Source organism: Myotis myotis, unplaced genomic scaffold, assembly GCF_014108235.1.
Source record: "Myotis myotis isolate mMyoMyo1 unplaced genomic scaffold, mMyoMyo1.p scaffold_m19_p_29, whole genome shotgun sequence".
Lineage (NCBI taxonomy): Eukaryota > Metazoa > Chordata > Mammalia > Chiroptera > Vespertilionidae > Myotis > Myotis myotis.
Window position 1 is genome coordinate 3,068,637 of NW_023416334.1, and position 18,969 is coordinate 3,087,605.

Below are 18,969 nucleotides of genomic sequence, written 5' to 3' on the forward strand. Positions count from 1 at the left end.
AAAAGATGGCACTATTCAAACACTCAACTATTCTTGCTTAACCAGTTAACTGCCACAATATTTTAAATTTAATTTAAAAAGGTCCGCCGCTTGCATCTATAGACACTTATGGTGTACAAATGGTTAATGGAAGGTGCGTTTTTTGTTGTTGTTTGTTTTAATTTTACCTACTTCAAATAAAGACCTATTGTGGCTTAGCAAGTAAGTCACTGCCCTGCCCCAAATGTTTCAAGAATAATTCTTTCCCCTTCAGTTATAAATTACCCTTGAAATTACCATGTAGCTCTCTCCCCCTTCACTTCTGTATTCCCTTACCAATCTGCTTTATACTATAGCCTCTGATTAAAGAGGTTTTGTCAAAAGTCGCCAATGAATTAAAAACTGCAAAATCAAATAACCTTTATTACTTCTCGTCACATTACTCCTTCTGTTGCAACTGATACAGTGGACAAATGTTTTTATATCCTTCTCAACTTTGCTTTTAGGATTTCACACTTTTCTAATATCCCTATTGCTATTCTGGGACTCTTTCTGGGCCTGCCTTTTCCTGATCATCCGTTAATGTAGGGATTTCCCAAGGCTCTCTCTGGCCTTAAAGTTCTGTGAGATTACCTATTTACATCAATTCTAATGAACTCATACCCCATCTCCTAAATCTCCTAAGATCCAGACTTGTTTTTCCCAATTATTGCACCACCTGAATTTCCCATCAATATGCAAAAACATGCTCATCTCACCACCTTGCTTTTGATCCACCTCACTCTCTAATCATTTGTTGTTAACAATACCACCATGTTCATAATCACTCAGGTATAGATTTGACATCATCTTTAGCTCTTTCCCGTTTTCTTTACTTCCTGTATGTAATCTGATGACAAATTTTGGGTATTTCATCTCAATATTTCTCCCATTTCTGTTTCTACTACCACTGTACTTATTCAGTATCTTAGTACCCCAATGACAGTCTTTTATAACAACTTCTCTGACTCTTATATCTCTAATCCATTCATTCTATATTGCTAATACAACATTATTCTAGCAGAATAATTTTGGTAATAAATCATTCCATCCATTCTAAGCCTTGTCTATTTCCACAGTCTCCTGAATGAAGTCTACAGTTTAGCTTTCATTAAGGCTTTACGTAATCTAACACCAATCTGTTTTCTACTTTTCTTTTTCAGGCACACTATGTTCTTTTCTAATGAAACCATCATCTGTCATTTCTCAGAGAGGCATTATCTATTAACATTGTTCCCTTTATTCTACCCCAAATTAACCAGTACTTCCTACATAAAGGCCTCCAAATTATCCAGACAGTATAGTCAAACCTTGGTTCTGGAATGTCTCCCTTCTCCCATAATTCACTTTTCAATCATGTTGTTCAAGGAAAAAATGTCTGTTCTTGAACAAAACTTCAGTTTTGACCAGACAACCTTCATGCTGATACATCTGCATGATAAAAAGCCTCTCCAGCCCTAACCGGTTTGGCTCAGTGGATAGATCATTGGCCTGCAGACTCAAGGGTCCCAGGTTCGATTCCAGTCAAGGGCATGTACCTTGGTTGCAGGAACATCCCCAGTGCGGAGTGTGCAGGAGGTAGCTGATCGATGTTTCTCTCTCATCGATGTTTCTAACTTTCTATCCCTATCCCTTCCTCTCTGCAAAAAAATCAATAAAATATATTTTATAAAAAAAAGCCTCTCTAGGCCACAAACAAAGGATAGAATGCACCAGTATGAGTCAGTTTACAGCTAAACCTCTCCTTGCTAACATCTTAGGAAATTGTGCTGTTAATATTTTTGTGTTTTATTGTTGTTGCTGCTGCTGGCCAAAGGGATGCTTAGCACAATTTTAAAACCTAAAGAGGCCATCAAGAATGCTAATATTGCCAAGGTTGTGAAAGAAACAATGATCACAGGCAACTAAAGTGGTAGAAAAGCTGTTGTTGATTTGGATAAAAGAAAAGCAGTTAGCCAGTGACAGCATTTCAGAGGCAGTGATATGAGAGAAAGTGAAGATGGCACTGCTGACTCCCTGAAAGACACCCCTAGAATGAGTGCTGAAAGTGATTGTTTTAAGGTTAGTAGGGGGTGGTTCGATAAATTTGAGAAAAGAAGTGTTTGTTTATAGATTAAACGGTACATTAGACTTGTACTGTATATAAGAAAGGTTAAAATGGGGATTCATTTGGGGTTCTGGGACGAATTAATTCAATTTACATTATTTCTACTAGGAAAAATGATTCAGTTTTCGAACAAATCACTTCTTGAACAGCTGTCCGGAACGAATTAAATTCAAGAACGGAGGTTCCAGTGTACTAGTAAACCTCAACCTCTTCTCAATCTTTCAACATAAATTTATTGGGTTTGTTAATTTCTTCCAGGCTTTTCTTTCTTTTGTAAAAAATAGTACTTGTAGCTGGTCCAGCATAGTTCAGTGGTTCAGTCTTGACCTATGAACCAGGAGGTCATGGTTCCATTCAGGTTATGGCACATGCCCCGGTTGTGGGCTCAATCCCCAGTAGAGGGTGTGCAGGAGGCAGCCAATCAATGATTCTCATCACTGATGTTTCTATCTCTCTCTCCCTCTCTGAAATCAACAAAAATATTTTAAAACGAAATAAATAAATTTTAAAAATCGTACTTGTATCTTGCCTAATTTTCTCCTACTAACTAATTCATAAACTACCTGGGAGTAGCAGATATCTTATGTATTTTTTTATCCTCCATAACATCCTAGTCACATCAGTATAAATGAATCTTTGTTAAACAAATTAGAGATTTTAAGAAAAAAAAAGTAAAATCAAGATATGGTAGTTCCATATGAGCAGAACCAATGATCACATGGGAATATAAATGTTATACATGAACAACGAAAAAATATACATATTTTTAATTTATTTTTTAAAATATATTTTATTGATTTTTTACAGAGAGGAAGGGAGAGGGATAGAGAGTTAGAAACATCCATGAGAGAGAAACATCCATCAGCTGCCTCCTGCACACCCCCTACTGGGGATGTGCCTGCAACCAAGGTACACGCCCTTGACCGGAATCGAACTTGGGACTCTTCAGTCCACAGGCCGACGCTCTAGCCACTGAGCCAAACTGGTCAGGGCAAAAAATATACATATTTTTTAAATGGGTATCTTCCTAGAATATTAGAATGGCATGAGTATCCAACCTTTAAAAGCCATGTCAAATGATTAAGTCTGCTTTAGTTGACACAAAACTAGACAAACCTTCAATATTTCCAAGAGGATTATAAAAATAACACAGTAAACATTAAAAAGGAACAAACTACTGATCATGCATTATGTATGACCTCAAAAGCATTATGCTAAGTAAAAGAAGTCACACATGGATTCTATACTGTATAATCCAGTTTATATAAAATTATAGAAAAAGGAAAATTGATTAGCAATTGCCGGATGCCAGAAAAGGGGGGAGAGAAACTCTGCAAAGGAGCATATGGGAACTTTGTGGGGTTATGAAAATGTTCTATCTAATATGCAAATAATAAATATAACAAAACTGACTCGCAAAAAAAAAAATAAAGAAAACATTCTATCTACATCACGGTTGTGGCAATGGTCACCCCAATGCACACACTTGTCAAAATGCTTAACATTTACACCTAAAATTGGTGAATTTTATTCTATGTAAATAATGCTTTAATAACGCTGACCCCTGGGGGAGACACAACCAACCCAGCCGCTAAGCCCCCCACACCACCCTGACACAATATGTACACAAAGGAATCAAGAATCTCTGAGTGGAAGAATCACAGATTGATTTTCTTTATATTTTGCTCTCTTTTCCTAATTTTCAATAATGAGCAAGAATTACTTTTATAACCTCAAAAACAGCAACAACCACAAACAAACCAGGAACTCTATTTTATATGATAATACATAAAAAGACCATGAGGTATCTTTGAAATCAAAGATTAGATTAAATTTGATATATCTCAGTGATAAGTATATATTATTATAGCCTATTCCTTCTGAAGTAATATATACCATGTCTGGCAAATAAGCCAAAAGTTATATTTACTGAAATACTCCACTCCTTATTTATATCAAATAACTATTCAATAGTTAAAGCACACATCACATTAATTCTTTTATCTGAAGTTTTATACCTTCAAAAGACACAATTTCATTATTTAAAAATAAGTATAAAATTTAACTAATTATTTAATTCTAATTATTTAACTTACTTAGAGTCCTCCTTTTCATCTTTTTCTTCTTCATCTTTTTTTTCCTCTTCTTTTTTTTCTGTTTTTTCTGCTTTCTCTTCTTCTTTTTCTTCTACTTTTTCTTCTTGTGATGGTCGGGCAATTTGCTGCTAGAATAAACCATCATTTATAAAATTCAAAGGTAAAAGAACTAGCTCCTCAAATCCTGATGATGAATTTTAATAAATATCTATGCAAAAAGAATAAATAATTAACGTATTAATCTTTTACAATGTAATTAGCAATCATGTATTTACAAAAAGTCTAAGGCTCTTTAATATATTCTATATATATTGTTTAAAAGGTCAGATATACATACACACACACACACACACACACACACACACAATGGCAATAGTATTTGAACTCATCAAAGAATCAAAAATGTTAAGATTCCACTAGAAATCTATGGTTGGTGTGCTCTTTTTGTAACTCCTATATCTAATCTGTAACTTAAGCATATCAACTTTAATTTAAAATTTGATAACCTATCAAACCATCCCCCTAGCATTTGATGTTTACTATATTCTCAATTTTTTCATCATTATAGATAATACTATATAAAACATCGTTATGCTTTTACTCTTTTGGGGGACATTCATTTAATAGAATTAGTAGACAGGTATGGTCATTTATCAAGATTGAAGAAATTTGGAAAAATACTAAGGATATAATAAAGTGAAAAGAAGTAAAGCACAAATATTTCTAAGCTGAAATTACAACCTTCTATATATATAAGAGGCAAATATGATAAGTGTCCATTCGAATGGTCGCTATGATGCACACTGACTACCAGGGGGCAGACGCTCAATGGAGGAACTGCTGTGAAGCGCCAGGCCAAGGCGGGTGCGAGCAGGGGCCCAACTGACTTGCCGATTGTCCCACAGATGGCAACTAGGGGCAGCGGCAGCTGGGGGTGGGGCCACCACCCAGCTCCCAGGATGTGGTGGAGCCAGGCGGGAGGCCCCGAGCCAATCGATAAACCCGCAGTCGGGATGATGGAGCAGGTGAGGCGCCAGGCCACGGCAGGGTGCCAGGCAGGGTGCAAGGCTGTGAGGCTGGGGGCACGAGCTGGGGCTGCAAGCCTCAGGGAATGAGCTGGGGCCCAATCCCCACAGGCCACCTCGAGGGACCGCACACATGCATGAATTCATGCACCGGGCCTCTAGTAATCTCATTAAGGAAGAATAAGGCAGGATAATAAAAAGCTAGAAAAAATAGGTCCAGAGACATGAAGGCATAGAACAGACTGACAAATCTTGGAGGGGTGGGGCTGCGGGTGAGGGATGGGAGTGGGATACAGGGAGAGATAAACCAAAGAACTTACATGCATATATGCATAGCTCATGGACACAGATAATAGTGTGGTGAAACCCTGGGGTGGGGTAGAGACTGGGTGGAGAGGGGCAAAGGGGGAGAAAATGGGGAACATATGTATTGTTTTCAACAATAAAAAGTGTGTATGTGTGTGTGTATATTTGTGTGTGTGTGTGTGTGTGTATACTAGAGGCCCGGTGCACAAAAATTTGTGCACTCGGGGGAGAGGGGGGGTCCCTCAGCCCGGCATGTGCCCTCTAGCAGTCTGGGACCCCTCGGGAGATAATGACCTGCTGGCTTAGGCCTGCTCCCCGGTGGCAGAGGGCAGGCACAATCCCTAGGTTCAGCCAATGGTCGGGCTCAGAGCAGGGCCGATTGGGGGGTTGGTGCACCACCCCGTCACACGCAAGGCGGGGTAGATGGGGAGGTTGCGGCACGACCCCCTGTCACACACAGAGCAGGGCCAATCCGGGGGTTGAAGCACTGCCCCCTTTCACACACAGAGCAGGGCCCATCAAGGGGGGTTGGGGCTCCGTACCCTGTCATGCACAGAGCAGGGCCCATCAGGGGGTTGGGGAGCTCCCCCCTGTCACTCACAGAGCAGGGCCAATAGGGGAGTTGGGGCACCGTCCCGTCACACACAGAGCAGGGCCGATCAGGGGGTTTGGGCGCCGCCACTCTCACACTCAGGGCAGGGCCGATGGGGAGGTTATGGCTCTACCCCGTCACACACAGAGAAGGCCCAGGGGGAGGGGGAGTGGGGGGGTTGGGGCACCGCACCCTGTCACACACAGAGCAGGGTCGATCAGGGTGTTTGGGTGCTGCCCCCTGTCATGCTGATCCTGGTGCCAGGAGGCCTCTCGGCTCCGCTGATCCCGGTGCTGGGAGGCATATTACCCTTTTACTATATACGGTAGAGGCCTGGTGCACGGGTGGGTGTCGGCTGGTTTGCCCTGAAGGGTGTCCTGGATCAGGGTGGGGGTCCCCACTGGGGTGCCTGGCCAGTCTGGGTGAGGGGATGATGGCTGTTTGCAGCTGGTGACACACCCTTCAGGGTGGGGGTCCCCACTGGGGTGCCTGGCCAGTCTGGGTGAGGGGCTGAGGGCTGTTTTCAGGCTGGGGGTGACTGAACTCCCAAACGCTCCTTTTTTCCTTTTTTTTTTTTTATTCTGGGCCAGCTTTAGCTTGAGGCTTGGCTCCAGCTCTTAGGCCTCCACTCCTGAAAGTAGGTTTCTGGCCTTTGCATACAATGTTGCGAATCTGCTGGCTGAAGTCTGGCGGTATTTGTTACAATGTTTGAAACTGCAGGCTCAGAGGCCTGCAGCCGCAGGCGGGGAACTTGGTTTACTCTGTCACTGAGGCAACCAAGCCTCACATTAGTTTAAAGCTGCCCGGCTGCCGGCCGCCATCTTGGCTGAGAGTTAATTTGCATATCTCGCTGATTAGCCAATGAAAAGGGTAGCGGTCGTACGCCAATTACCATGTTTCTCTTTTATTAGTGTAGACTAGAGGCCCGGTGCACAAAAATTTGTGCACTCGGGGGGGTCCCTCAGCCCGGTATGTGCCCTCTTGCAGTTTGGGATGCCTCGGGAGATAACGACCTGCTTGCTGGCTTAGGCCTGCTCCCGGGTGGCAGAGGGCAGGCCTAATCCCTAGGTGCAGCCCCTGGTCGGGCTCAGAGCAGGGCCGATTGGGGAGTTGGGGCGCCGCCCCCTGTCATGCACAGAGCAGGGTGGATTGGGAGGTTGTAATGCCACCCTCAGTCATGCTCAGGGTAGGTCCGATTGGGGGGTTGGGGAACCGCCCTGTCACACTCAAGGCAGGGTCGATGGGAAGGTGGCGGCGCCACCCCCTGTCACGCACAGAGCAGGGCTAATCAGGGGGTTGGGGCAATACCCCCTGTCACACACAGAGCAGGGCCCAACAGGGAGGCTGGGCCTCTGTACCCTGTCACGCACATAGCAGGGTCAGTCAGGGGATTGGGGAGCTCCCCCCTGTCACTCACCTAGTAGGGCCGATAGGGGAGTTGGGGCGCTGCCCTTTATCACCCACAGAGCAGGGCCAATCAGGGGGTTGGGGAGCTCCCTCCTATCAGGCACAGAGCAGGGCTGATCAGGGGGTTGGGGCGCCTTCCCCTGTCACGAACAGAGCAGGGCAGATAGGGAGGTTGTGGCCCCGCCCCCTGTCACACACAGAGCCACAGGGCGGTCAGGGGGTTGGGGAGCTCCCCCTATCAGGCACAGAGCAGGGCTGATCAGGGGGCTGGGGTGCCGCCCCCTGTCACACACAGAGCAGGGCCAGTGGGGGGGTGTTGGGGCACCGCACCCTGTCACACACAGAGCTGCAGAGTGATCAGGGGGTTGGGGAGGTCCCCCCTATCAGGCACAGTGCAGGGCTGATCAGGGGGTTGGGGCGCCACACACTGTGATGGCCTGCAGACTGACGGGTCCCAGGTTCGAATCCAATCAAGGGCACATGCCTGGGTTGCGGGCTCGATCCCCAGTAGGGTTGTGCAGGAGGCAGCCGATTAATGATTCTTTCTCAACAATGATGTTCCTATCTCTCTCTCCCTCTCCATTCCTCTCTATAATCAATAAAAATATTTTTTTAAAAAGACAAAAATAAATGGAAACATATATCATGCTCATGAATAGGAAGAATTAACATCATTAAGATGTCCACATTACCCAAAGCAACCAACATACCAATGGCATTTTTCCCAGAACTAGAACAAATAACCCTAAAATTTATGTGGAACCACAAAAGTCCCCCAAATATGCCAAGTGAACTTGAAAAAGAATAAAGTTGGAGCTATCATGCTACCTCATAACTATACTACAAAGCTATAGCAATCAAAACAGCATGATACTAGAATAAAAAACAGACAAACAGATCAATACAACATAACAGACAACCCAGAAATAAATTCACATCTGTATGATCAATTAATCTATGACAAAAAAGGCAAAAATATACAATGGGGTAAAGCCATTCTCTTCAATAAATGGTATTGAAAAAAAAAACTGGACATACAAATGCAGAAGAATGAAACACTTATCACTTTTTTACACCACATATAAGAATAAACTCAACATGGATTAAAGACTTAAATGTAAGATCCAAAATCATAAACTCCTAGAAAAAAAGCATAGACAGTAAATTCTTTTACACTGTTCTTAATAATGCCTTTTTGAATATGAGTCTCCTTGGGTAGGGGAAACAAAAGCAAAAATAAACAAATGGGACTACGTCAAACTAAAAAGTTTTTAAACAGCCAAGAAAACCATCACAAAATGAAAAGAGAACCATCAATGGAAGAAGACATTTGCCAATGATACATCCAATGAGGGGTTAATATCCAAAATTTATAGAGAACTCACACAATTCAACCCCCTAAAAAACAAACAATCTGATTACAAAATAGGCAGAGGACCCAATTAGACACTTCTCTAAAGAGGACATACAGATTGCCAATACACATATGAAAAGATGCTCAACATTACTAATCATAAGAAAAATGCAAATGAAAACTAGAGAGATACAATCTCACACCTGTCAAAATGGCTATCATCATAAATCAACAAACAACAATGTAGGCCAGGATGTGGAGAAAATGGAACCCTCCTGCACTGTTGGTGAGATTATAAGCTGGTGCAGCCACTATGAAAAACAGTATAGTTTCCTCAAAAAATTAAAAATATCCTATATTATAAAAAGTCTGTGGTCGTCATGCAGTCACACCATAACGAACAATCACCAGGAGGCTGCGTGCTGGCAAGTGCTCGCGGGTGGGCGGGGCTGCGTGCATGGCAAGGCCCACGTGGGTGGGCAGGGATTTGACACTGCATCCCAGCGGGTGCCAGCTGGGACTTGACCAGCGCCAGCAGGGACTTTGGCCAGGAGGTGCATTGGGAGAGTCCCATGCGGCACCGGCCGGTGAGGCAGGACTCCAGGACTCATGGAAATCCCGCATGGCACTGGCGGGTGCTTGATGCTGCATCCCCGCAGGTGCTGGAGGGGCTTGACGGTGCATTCCATGGGTACTGGCAGGTCCGGGTCTCGCACGATTTCGAGGCGCATGCGGGTGGGCGGGTGTGCGGGTGTGCGTGCAGGCGAGGTGTGTGTGGTTGGGGAGGGACTTGACTCTAGGTCTCTCAGCACCAGCAGGACTTGACACTGCATCCCTACGGGTGCCGGCCCAGACTCTGACCGGAGGGATAAGAGAGCCAGATACCCATACCCAGGACTTAAAGTCTGGGTCTCACCGTGCCCACGGGACTTGACACTGGGTCCCCGTGGGTGCCGGTGGGGACTTGACGGTACATCCCCGCAGGAGATAAATTTATATATTATTTTCATATACATTTTACTAATTTTCTTTCATATCTGACACTTTTATTATAAAGGTCAAATAGCAATATTAAAATATTTCCTCTAGTTAATTCCCTTTTAATGGGCATGAATTCTGTGCACCAGGCCACTAGTAACTACCATATGATCTAACAATCCTACTTCTGGGTATTGATCCAAAGATATCCAAAACACTAATTTAAAAAGATATATGTACCCTTATGTTCACTGCAGCATTATTTATAATAGCCAAATTATGGAAACAAACTAAGTGTCCATTAATAGAGGACTGGATAAAGAATATGTGGTATATATGGAATATTACTTGGTCAACAAAAAGAACTAAACTCTTAACATTTGCGACAAGACAGATGGAGGGAGAGGGTTTTATGAAAAGTGAAGTCAGACAGAGAAAGACAAATACCATATAATTTCATTTATATGTGTAATCTAATATACAAAATAAACAAACAAATAAAAGAGAGAAAACTCATAGATACAGAGAACAAAATGATGATTGCCAGATTGGAGGAGATTTGGGGGTTGGTGAAAAAGGTGAAGGGATTAAGAAGTACAGACTGGCAGTAGCAAAATAATCACAGAGATGTAAAGTACAGCATAGGGAATATAGTCAATAATACTGTAATAACTGTATGGTGCCAAGTGGGTAACAGACTTATCAGGAAGATCATTTTGTAAATTATATAAATATCTAACCATTATGCTGTACAACTGAAACTAATATAACATTGAATATCAACTGTAATTGAAATTTTTAAAAATATTTTAAATAAATAAATAATAAGGCCAAGAAAACACATGCTGACATAAAAGGGAATATGTTGTCAACATAATGGAAGAGTACAAGTTCTTGCAAAAAGTATTCAAGTACTGGAAATGAAGAATGTGGTCCCTAAACAATGACTTGCTTTTGCATAGGTCACTAACAGGTACCATAATAATCCTATCCACACAGTAACAGACTTATTAAATAAAGAGTTTACACTGGAAAGAAAAAATATTTTCTTCTAACAAAACTAGAGGCCTGATGCATGAAATTCATGCAAGGGGCTCAGCCCTCCCTGCCATGGTGGCTTGCCTCAGCCCTCGCAGTCCCGGCTTCGTCTGGAAGATCGTCAGAAGTTTGTTTGGCTGTCCAGTCTAATTAGCATATTATGCTTTTATTATTATAGATGTTATACATAGAATTAAATTACTGGGCATCTACACTAATAAAAGTGAAACATGCAAATTGGTGGCACTCTGCTATGCCCACCAGCCAATCAGGATGAGTATGCAAATTAACCCAACAAATATGGCGGGTTAATTTGCATACGCAGGTGCGGAGCAAAGACTGAAGGCTCTGGCCCCAGCAAAGACTGAAGACGACTGAAGAATGAAGACTAAAGAGGCTTGTGTCTCCGCTATTTCCTGAGCGGAGACACCAAGCCTACCTGTGGCTGGAGCGGAGAAGCAAGCCTCACTGCGGCTGGAGCAGAGAAGCCTAGCCTCGCTGTGGCCGGAGCGGAGAAGCCAAGCCTCGCTGTGGCAGGAGCAGTGAAGCCTAGCCTCGAGGCTTGGCTTCTCTGCTGCGGCCGGACCAAAGGCCTGGGTCCCAGGTGCCGGAGGAAAACCAATGCTGGCAGCCAGGGGAAGGAAGGCCTATTGCGCGAGTCTTCATGCAATGGGCCTCTAGTATCATTTATAATTCTAGATTTCAAATAATAGCATTTAAGAGTAGGCTTCAGGTTTCCAATTTTTAATAGGTAATCATGTCTTCAACTAAAATTTATAATAAACCACTCATTCTCATCATGGGATGCTAATAAGTTGAACTGTAAAAGTGGATTGGGCAGTATCTAACAGCAATTTGAGAGAAGAGTCTAATCTTTTGCCAATAATGATTTCTGAACACAATTTTTAACAAAAATATGATTACCTGTCTAATTTCCTTATGATTCTGAGATTAAAAACTCACTTTCAGAATCCTACATAATAAAAGGCTAATATGCAAATCAACCAAATGGTGGAATGACTGGTCGCTATGATGCGCACTGACCACCAGGGGGCAGACGCTCAACACAGGAGCTTCCCCCTAGTGGTCAGTGCGCTCCACAGGGTAGCGCCGCTCAGCCAGAAGCCAGGCTCACGGCTGGAGAGCACAGCAGCAGTGCCAGGGCTAAGGATGTCTGATTGCTGGTTTAGGCCCGCTCCCCAGCAGTTGGACATCCTCCAAGGGCTCCCGGACTGCAAGAGGGTGCAGGCCAAGCAGAGGGGACACCCCCCCAAACCCAAGTTCACGATTTTTGTGCACCGGGCCTCTTATAAATAATAAGCAAGTTACTTTATGGCAATAATAGGTTAAAAATCCAAGCTCACAAACTTGGAATCTTTCCGTCAATAGTTTACTATGGGTAAGAGGAGTGGGGGAAGGGAGAAGCAGACAAAAACTGAAAGAATGGAACGTGCTTCAGTGGAGCTCTACAGAGTCTTGAAATAAATGTGCCCTAATCACTCTGGGATTACCTAGTGATTCAAACTTGATTGGATAATAAACCAGTAAAGAGACTTTTCAAACTAGTTGGATCTCTAGGATATATTCACCAGAGTAAGATAAAGAAGGTAAAATCAAGACACATGAATTTAAAAATTCTTAACTTATAACTAGATATTTTTAAAAGTATTTTCTATATAGTACATTCTATTCTTTCCAAACCAAATCTTTTTCCCAAACCCCAAGGTTATATAGCTAACTGTGTACATTAGATCTCCACTTGGATGTCCAGCAGGTATTTGAATTTTATCATGTCCTGAAATCTGCTCCTCCTACAAAACCTGTTCCTCCTTCAGCCATGCCTTTCACAGTAAATGGCACCTCCATAAACCAAAACTTGGATTATCTTTGATAACTGTTTTTCTCACATTCCCCCACACTCAAACCATCAGCAAAACTCTTTGGCCTTACCTTTAAATATATACCAGAAACTGATCAGTTCTCTTCACCACCCAACTACAGCCAAGTCCAAGCCACTGGGATTATTAAAATAATCTCTTAACTGTTCTCCCCACTCTTCCCTTGCCTCACAAATCTAACCTCAATAGAACAGTCAGAACAGTCTGTCACAACTAAAATCTGATATTATACTTTTGCTTAAAAGTCCAATGGATTCTTCTCTTATTTGGTATCAGTTCTAATGTCATTCAGTTATCTTTATAATTTTGTTTTGTTAATCCTCACCCAAGGATATTTTACCCACTGATTTTTTTTTTAGAGAGAGTAGAAGGAAAGGGTAGAGACAAAGAAACACTGACACAACGATTGACTGCCTCCTACCTGGGTCCCGACCAGGCTGGGGATCAAGCCTACAAACTGGGGTACGCCTTACCCTTGACCGGAATCAAACCCATGATCCTTCAGTCCATGAGCCAAACCACTAATCACTGAATCAAACAGCTAGGGCTCATTCTGTACTATATTAAACTAATACTACCTAATTTCTGAAAAGTTGTCCATCTATTTTCACACAAACGAAATGAAGTACTAGTACACAAGCAATTAAGAAACAGAGATAAGATTCTTTTGGTCTGAGATGGTGGTATAAGTCCATTATTAACCCCCTCCTTTCACAAATTTCCAGTGAAACAACCAAAAAAACTATAAAACTAGAAGGAAAATCTCCAAGGTAACCTAAAAGTGATAGTGAGCAGGACTAGAATTGTTGGAGGGCTGACCAAACCCAAACTGAACCTACTTGGGGCAAGCCTCCTGACGGTCGGGTCAAGATGAGGATACATATGGAAAATCTCAGTTCTGCAAATGCACTTGGAGATATGCTAAGGGCGCTATCACATAGAACAAGAATGTGCAGAGGAAAACACTAATATGGCTAAAACCTAACAAGGCAAGTGTGCCACAGAAGAATGAAGTAGTACCCCAAATAACTTTAGAAGACAAATGTTTCAGAGTTAACAGAGACACTCCCTGTCACTAGAGCTTTCCCCTTTATCACAAGCAAGACACTGTTAATCTAGCATTGATAAGGTATAATAAACATCAAATTATCCCTTTACATTTCCTGGGATTAAACAAATTTAAACAGTAACATACACAATTTCTAAATATAAATTAAAGTTACAAATACTAGTTCGTAATTAGAAATACTAGTAAAGCTATTTTAAAAAATTTGTAGCTGAAACTTGTTGAAAACGTAGATAGGCTCAAGCAACTCTTGCAAAAGGACCTTGGTTCCACTTTTTGGTGGGAAGCAGGGGGAAAGCACTGGCTCCTTTAGTGGAACAGTGTTTCCTATCTCACTACCAACATTCAATTTGCTGCCATTCAGTTCATAAATCTTTACAGGGCTCTACAAGCATCTATCTCTTTGTCTCTACACTATCAGTCCCACTGATGTACAAGCATACTCTTTTCCTCCCTTCTTATCGCCATCAGGCCTGCCACCCATTTCTGTTTTATTTTATGAGCAAATCTTACAAACAAGTCTACACTAATACTATTGCCACTTCCACACCTTCTATATCCCCTTCAGTTCACTATAATCTTATTTCTGACTCCCTCACAATAATCTTATTCTGACAATAATTTCAGGCAATCCACTGAAAATGCCTATCAAGGTCACCTCAGCTGACAACCTCTAGCAGCATTTCACACAGTTGACTCAGGAAACACTCCCTATACTTTTTTTGACCAAGAAATAAGTTCAGAAGAATATGTAATTACATCTTATGAGGTAGTGTTCTTAAGAAATAATGACCCAGAAAACACAAAAGTTACAACTATTAATAATGAAAAAACTGTGTCAACCTGTATCTGGTGACCAAAGAGACAAAGGAAGACAGGGTAGCTGTGTACAGAAACCATTAAGAAATTTAGGAATGCTAATAAACAGTCAGCAGCTGTCCAAGTTCATGCATACAATTCGATGTTTCGACTTGTATCCAGGTGTGGAGGGTAACAGGTGACTGCATTATCCCAACAGTCTCACTGGTAAAGCACACATGAGCTGTGACAGCTGCTGAGTATTTTGAAAGAAGTAACTGAGTTGCAACTGTGAAGACATGTACTACATTGTATTAAAAACTATCTTTTTAGGTGAAGTACTTTTTTTTTAGGTATTTAATTAATTAATTTATTTATTTATTTTAATATATATATTTTTTAAATTTATTTTCAAGACAGAGGAAGAAGGAGAGGGAGAAAAACATCAGCCAGCTGCCTCCTGCACGCCCTCTACCAGGGGACCCGGGCACATGGGAATCGAACCGGCAATGGTTCAGTGCACAGGACAAAACCCAACCAACTGAGGCACACCAGCCAGGGCTCATGTGCTTTTTAAGATTTAAACTATCTAATCTCCCAAAATGGAATAAAATCCGCCACTCTGGATACCATGCTGTATTTCTCTCTCTTACCTACCTATCCCTTCCTCAAACAAAGGACTGGTAAAGATGATATAGTAAATAAGGTGTTAAGGGTCTCAAATTTAATTACATTATTATTGTTAACACTGACATGCACGATTTAGATGACATGGAAGTATAACACTTTTCTCATTAATTAATAAGTTTCTCATACTAGAAACTTAAAATACATTCAAAATAAAAAATATAACACTTAAAAATACATAGCTTAACTTCAAAACAATCAAAACATGTTCATAATATCCTAATTAATTTAATAGAAACGCCAATCCCTAAAGTACATGTTATTAAGTACAAAGCTCCTATTATAACAATTTCATCTTCCTGTTTACACCAACCCTGAAACATCTTCCATATAGTATTGAAACACACCTGGTTTCGTCCTCTGCGTTTTCCATAATTCCTTCTAACTAGGGCTTTATAATTCTCATTTTTCTTGGTTAAGTAGTAATATAAAACACAATCAGGAACACTCTATAAGTAAAAAAGAAATATTTTTGAGAATCCAATGAAATAAAATTTTTAAAAAATCAACATTTTTGAGGAAAATCTCTGGTTTTCTCAAGGTATAAATTGAGATGAAATACATATAACGTAGCTGGACTCTAAAAATGTACATTTTATGTCTACTACTTTAATGGGCAATACAAATTACATAAAAAATACTAGGAACTATCAGAAACATTCAACAACTTTCTTATTAATCAGTCACTAAATTCCTATTCTTACTGCATATATATAAACATTCAAATTGTCTCTTTAAATATTTTCCCCAAAAACACTACATTCAACCCACTGTGAAAAAATTCAGGAAAAACCAGGGCCATGATATTATAATTAGAAATTTAATGAGGTTAAAAAAGCATTGTAATCTATGTGTTTTTAGAAAAATATATCAGGTTATTTTCATTAACCATGAATATTATCAGTCTGTGTTCTGTGCTAAGGATTTGTGAGCATATAATTGTAAATATCACTATATTAATCACATGAAAATCTTTTCTGTAGCAAGCCCTTTGCAAAAATCAGATGCCGTTAACTATTTTTGGGTATTAGAGCATAAAATTTCAAAGTAGCAACCATAAAAAACTATAAACATTCTCAATGCCAAACATTTCTCACCTTTCTTTCCAAGTAGGATGCAATTAGTCCGAAGTTTTTTGGATGCTGGATAAACCTGCATAAAAAAAAAACAACACACAACAACAACAAACACACACAGACAAACATTTTAACAACTCAAAAGCGGAGGGTTGTGTGTGTGTGTGTGCAAACCTCAAGAATAGAAATATGTACCAACTAAATCCCAGTGGTTCCTAGCTGCCTACCTGAGGAACAACTGTAACATCACTGGAATCTTTTAAAGGGCACAGATTCCTGTGCACCATCCACCAGGAAATGACTGGACTGGTCTATGATAGAGCACAGAAATCTGTACTTTTAAAAAGCACCCCCAGATGATTCAGATACCATCCATGTTTGGGTACCTCTCTTAACCTGACTTCATAACCCCAGTTCTTATCTGTTACCTATATTTCCACTTATAAACTTATGGGAAGATCACCTCAGATCTATATTCTCTATGTTGCAGTATCAATTCAAATGCCAAAACAGGGAGCTGTTTTTTTACTAACTATGTAAGCTTCAAGTGGATAATAATTTAAAATTTAAATTACTTGTCCTTAAAGATCTCCTTCTCATGGTCAGTCCAAACATTCATAAACTGCCTATCTTTATAAATCTTCATGGGGTCCTCCATAAGCCCATTCATGTTAATGAACTTGACCCGTCTTTGTTCTGCATCAAACATCATAGGTGGAATCACAGAGAGCTGCCGCATTTGTTTCTCATTATTCTGGAAAAAAAAAATGCAGTTTACATAAAATAAAATCTAAAGAGGGTCACAGACTGTCTTAATATATACTAAAAAAACAAAAACCCTCATACATATGTAGTTCAATGACAATAGCAGTATACACCATAACATCTAGAATGCAGTAATTACTCAAATATCTAATAAGTATCCATTCAATGAATAAGAGTCAGAGTACACATATCCTATATAATAAAAGCCTAATATGCTAAGTGTCTGACCATCTGACCAGTTGCTATGATGCGCACTGACAATCAAGGGGCAGACACTCGACCAGTAGGCTAGCTTGCTGCTGGGGCCTGGCCAATTGGGACTGGATGAGACGGCTGGACATGCCCTGGAGCCTTCCCACGGTCCCTCCCTGGCCCAGATTGTGTACCAGTGGGGTCCCTCGACCTAGCCTGCCCCCTCTCGCAATCCCAAGACCCCTCAGGGGATGTCAGAGAGCCTGATCCCACAGGCCAAGGCAAGGGACCCCATCAGTGCACAAATCTGTGCACCGGGCCTCTAGTATTTGTTATAATCTACTACTACAAATTGAGAAGAGGGTTTATTTTTTTTTTAAGTTATTTATTGGGGTGACATTGGTTAATAGGATTATACATGTTTCAAGGTAAATTTCTATGACACATCATCTGTATATTGCATTGTGTGCCTACCACCCAAGGTCAAATCATCTTTCATCACTATATATTTGGCTTCCCTTACCCTTTACTACCTCCCTATTCCCTTGCTTAAGGTAACCCCATACTGTTGTATGTGTCTATAAATTTTAGTTTTATATCCCACATAAGTGAAATCATACGGTTCTTAGCTTTTGTTGTTTTTTTTAAATATACTTTATTGATTTTTTACAGAGAGGAAGGAAGAGAGATAGAAAGTTAGAAACATTGATGAGAGAGAAACATCAATCACCTGCCTCTTGCACACCCCCTACTGGGGATGTGCCCGCAACCAAGGTACATGTCCTTGACCGGAATCGAACCCAGGACCCTTCAGTCCGCAGACCGACGCTCCATCCACTGAGCCAAACCGGTTAGGGCAGTTCTTAGCTTTTCTAACTGATTTATTTCGCTTATCATAATATTCTCAAGATACATCCATGTTGTCACAAACGGCAGTATTTCATCTTTTCTTATGGCTGACTAGTATTCCATAGCATATATGAACCACATCTTCTTTATCCAGTCCTCTATGGAAGGACACTCTGGTTGTCTCCATGCCTTGGCCACTGTGAATAATGCTGCAGTGAACATAGGAGTATATATATCCTTGTGAATAATTGTTTTTGAGTTTTTCAGGTAGGTATCCAGGAGAGGGATTGCTGGATCATATGTTAACTCTATTCATAATTTTTTGAGGAACCACCATACTGTTTTCCAGTCATGAATGAGGGTTTCTTTTTCTCCAACACTTATTACCTGTCTTGTTGATAATAACCATTCTAACAGGTGTGAGGTGGTACTGTTGTTTTGATTTATAGTTCCCTATTAGCTAGTTAAGTTGAACATCTTTTCATATATCTGTTGGCCTTTTGTATGTCTTCTTGGGAGAGGTATCTGTTCAGGTCCTCTGCCTATTTTTTAATTGGATTATTTTCTGTTTGGTGTTGAATTGCATAAGTTCTTTGTAGATTTTGAATTTTAACCCCTTATCTCCTATTCAGCTGGTTGCCTTTTTGTTTGTTGGCAGGTTCTTTCGCTGTGCAAAAGCTTTTTAGTTTGATATAGTCACATTCATTTATTTTTCCC

At 41.0% G+C, this 18,969-nt stretch overlaps 1 protein-coding gene across 22 annotated transcripts in view; it reads right to left on the reverse strand.

Annotated features, from left to right (window-relative positions):
• Positions 1 to 18,969, reverse strand: part of NCOR1 (nuclear receptor corepressor 1) — a 231,918-nt gene that overhangs the window by 82,357 nt on the left and 130,592 nt on the right. For 18 of the 22 annotated variants that reach the window (XM_036296347.1, XM_036296349.1, XM_036296353.1 and 15 more), the window contains 4 exons: positions 17,022 to 17,200; positions 16,468 to 16,522; positions 15,718 to 15,819; positions 4,222 to 4,349 (listed from right to left, as the gene is read on the reverse strand). In XM_036296347.1, coding sequence (XP_036152240.1) covers positions 4,222 to 4,349; positions 15,718 to 15,819; positions 16,468 to 16,522; positions 17,022 to 17,200 — 464 coding nt within the window. The remainder of the gene's footprint in view (positions 1 to 4,221; positions 4,350 to 15,717; positions 15,820 to 16,467; positions 16,523 to 17,021; positions 17,201 to 18,969) is intronic. The other 4 variants (XM_036296355.1, XM_036296348.1, XM_036296344.1 and 1 more) reach the window with 2 other exon arrangements.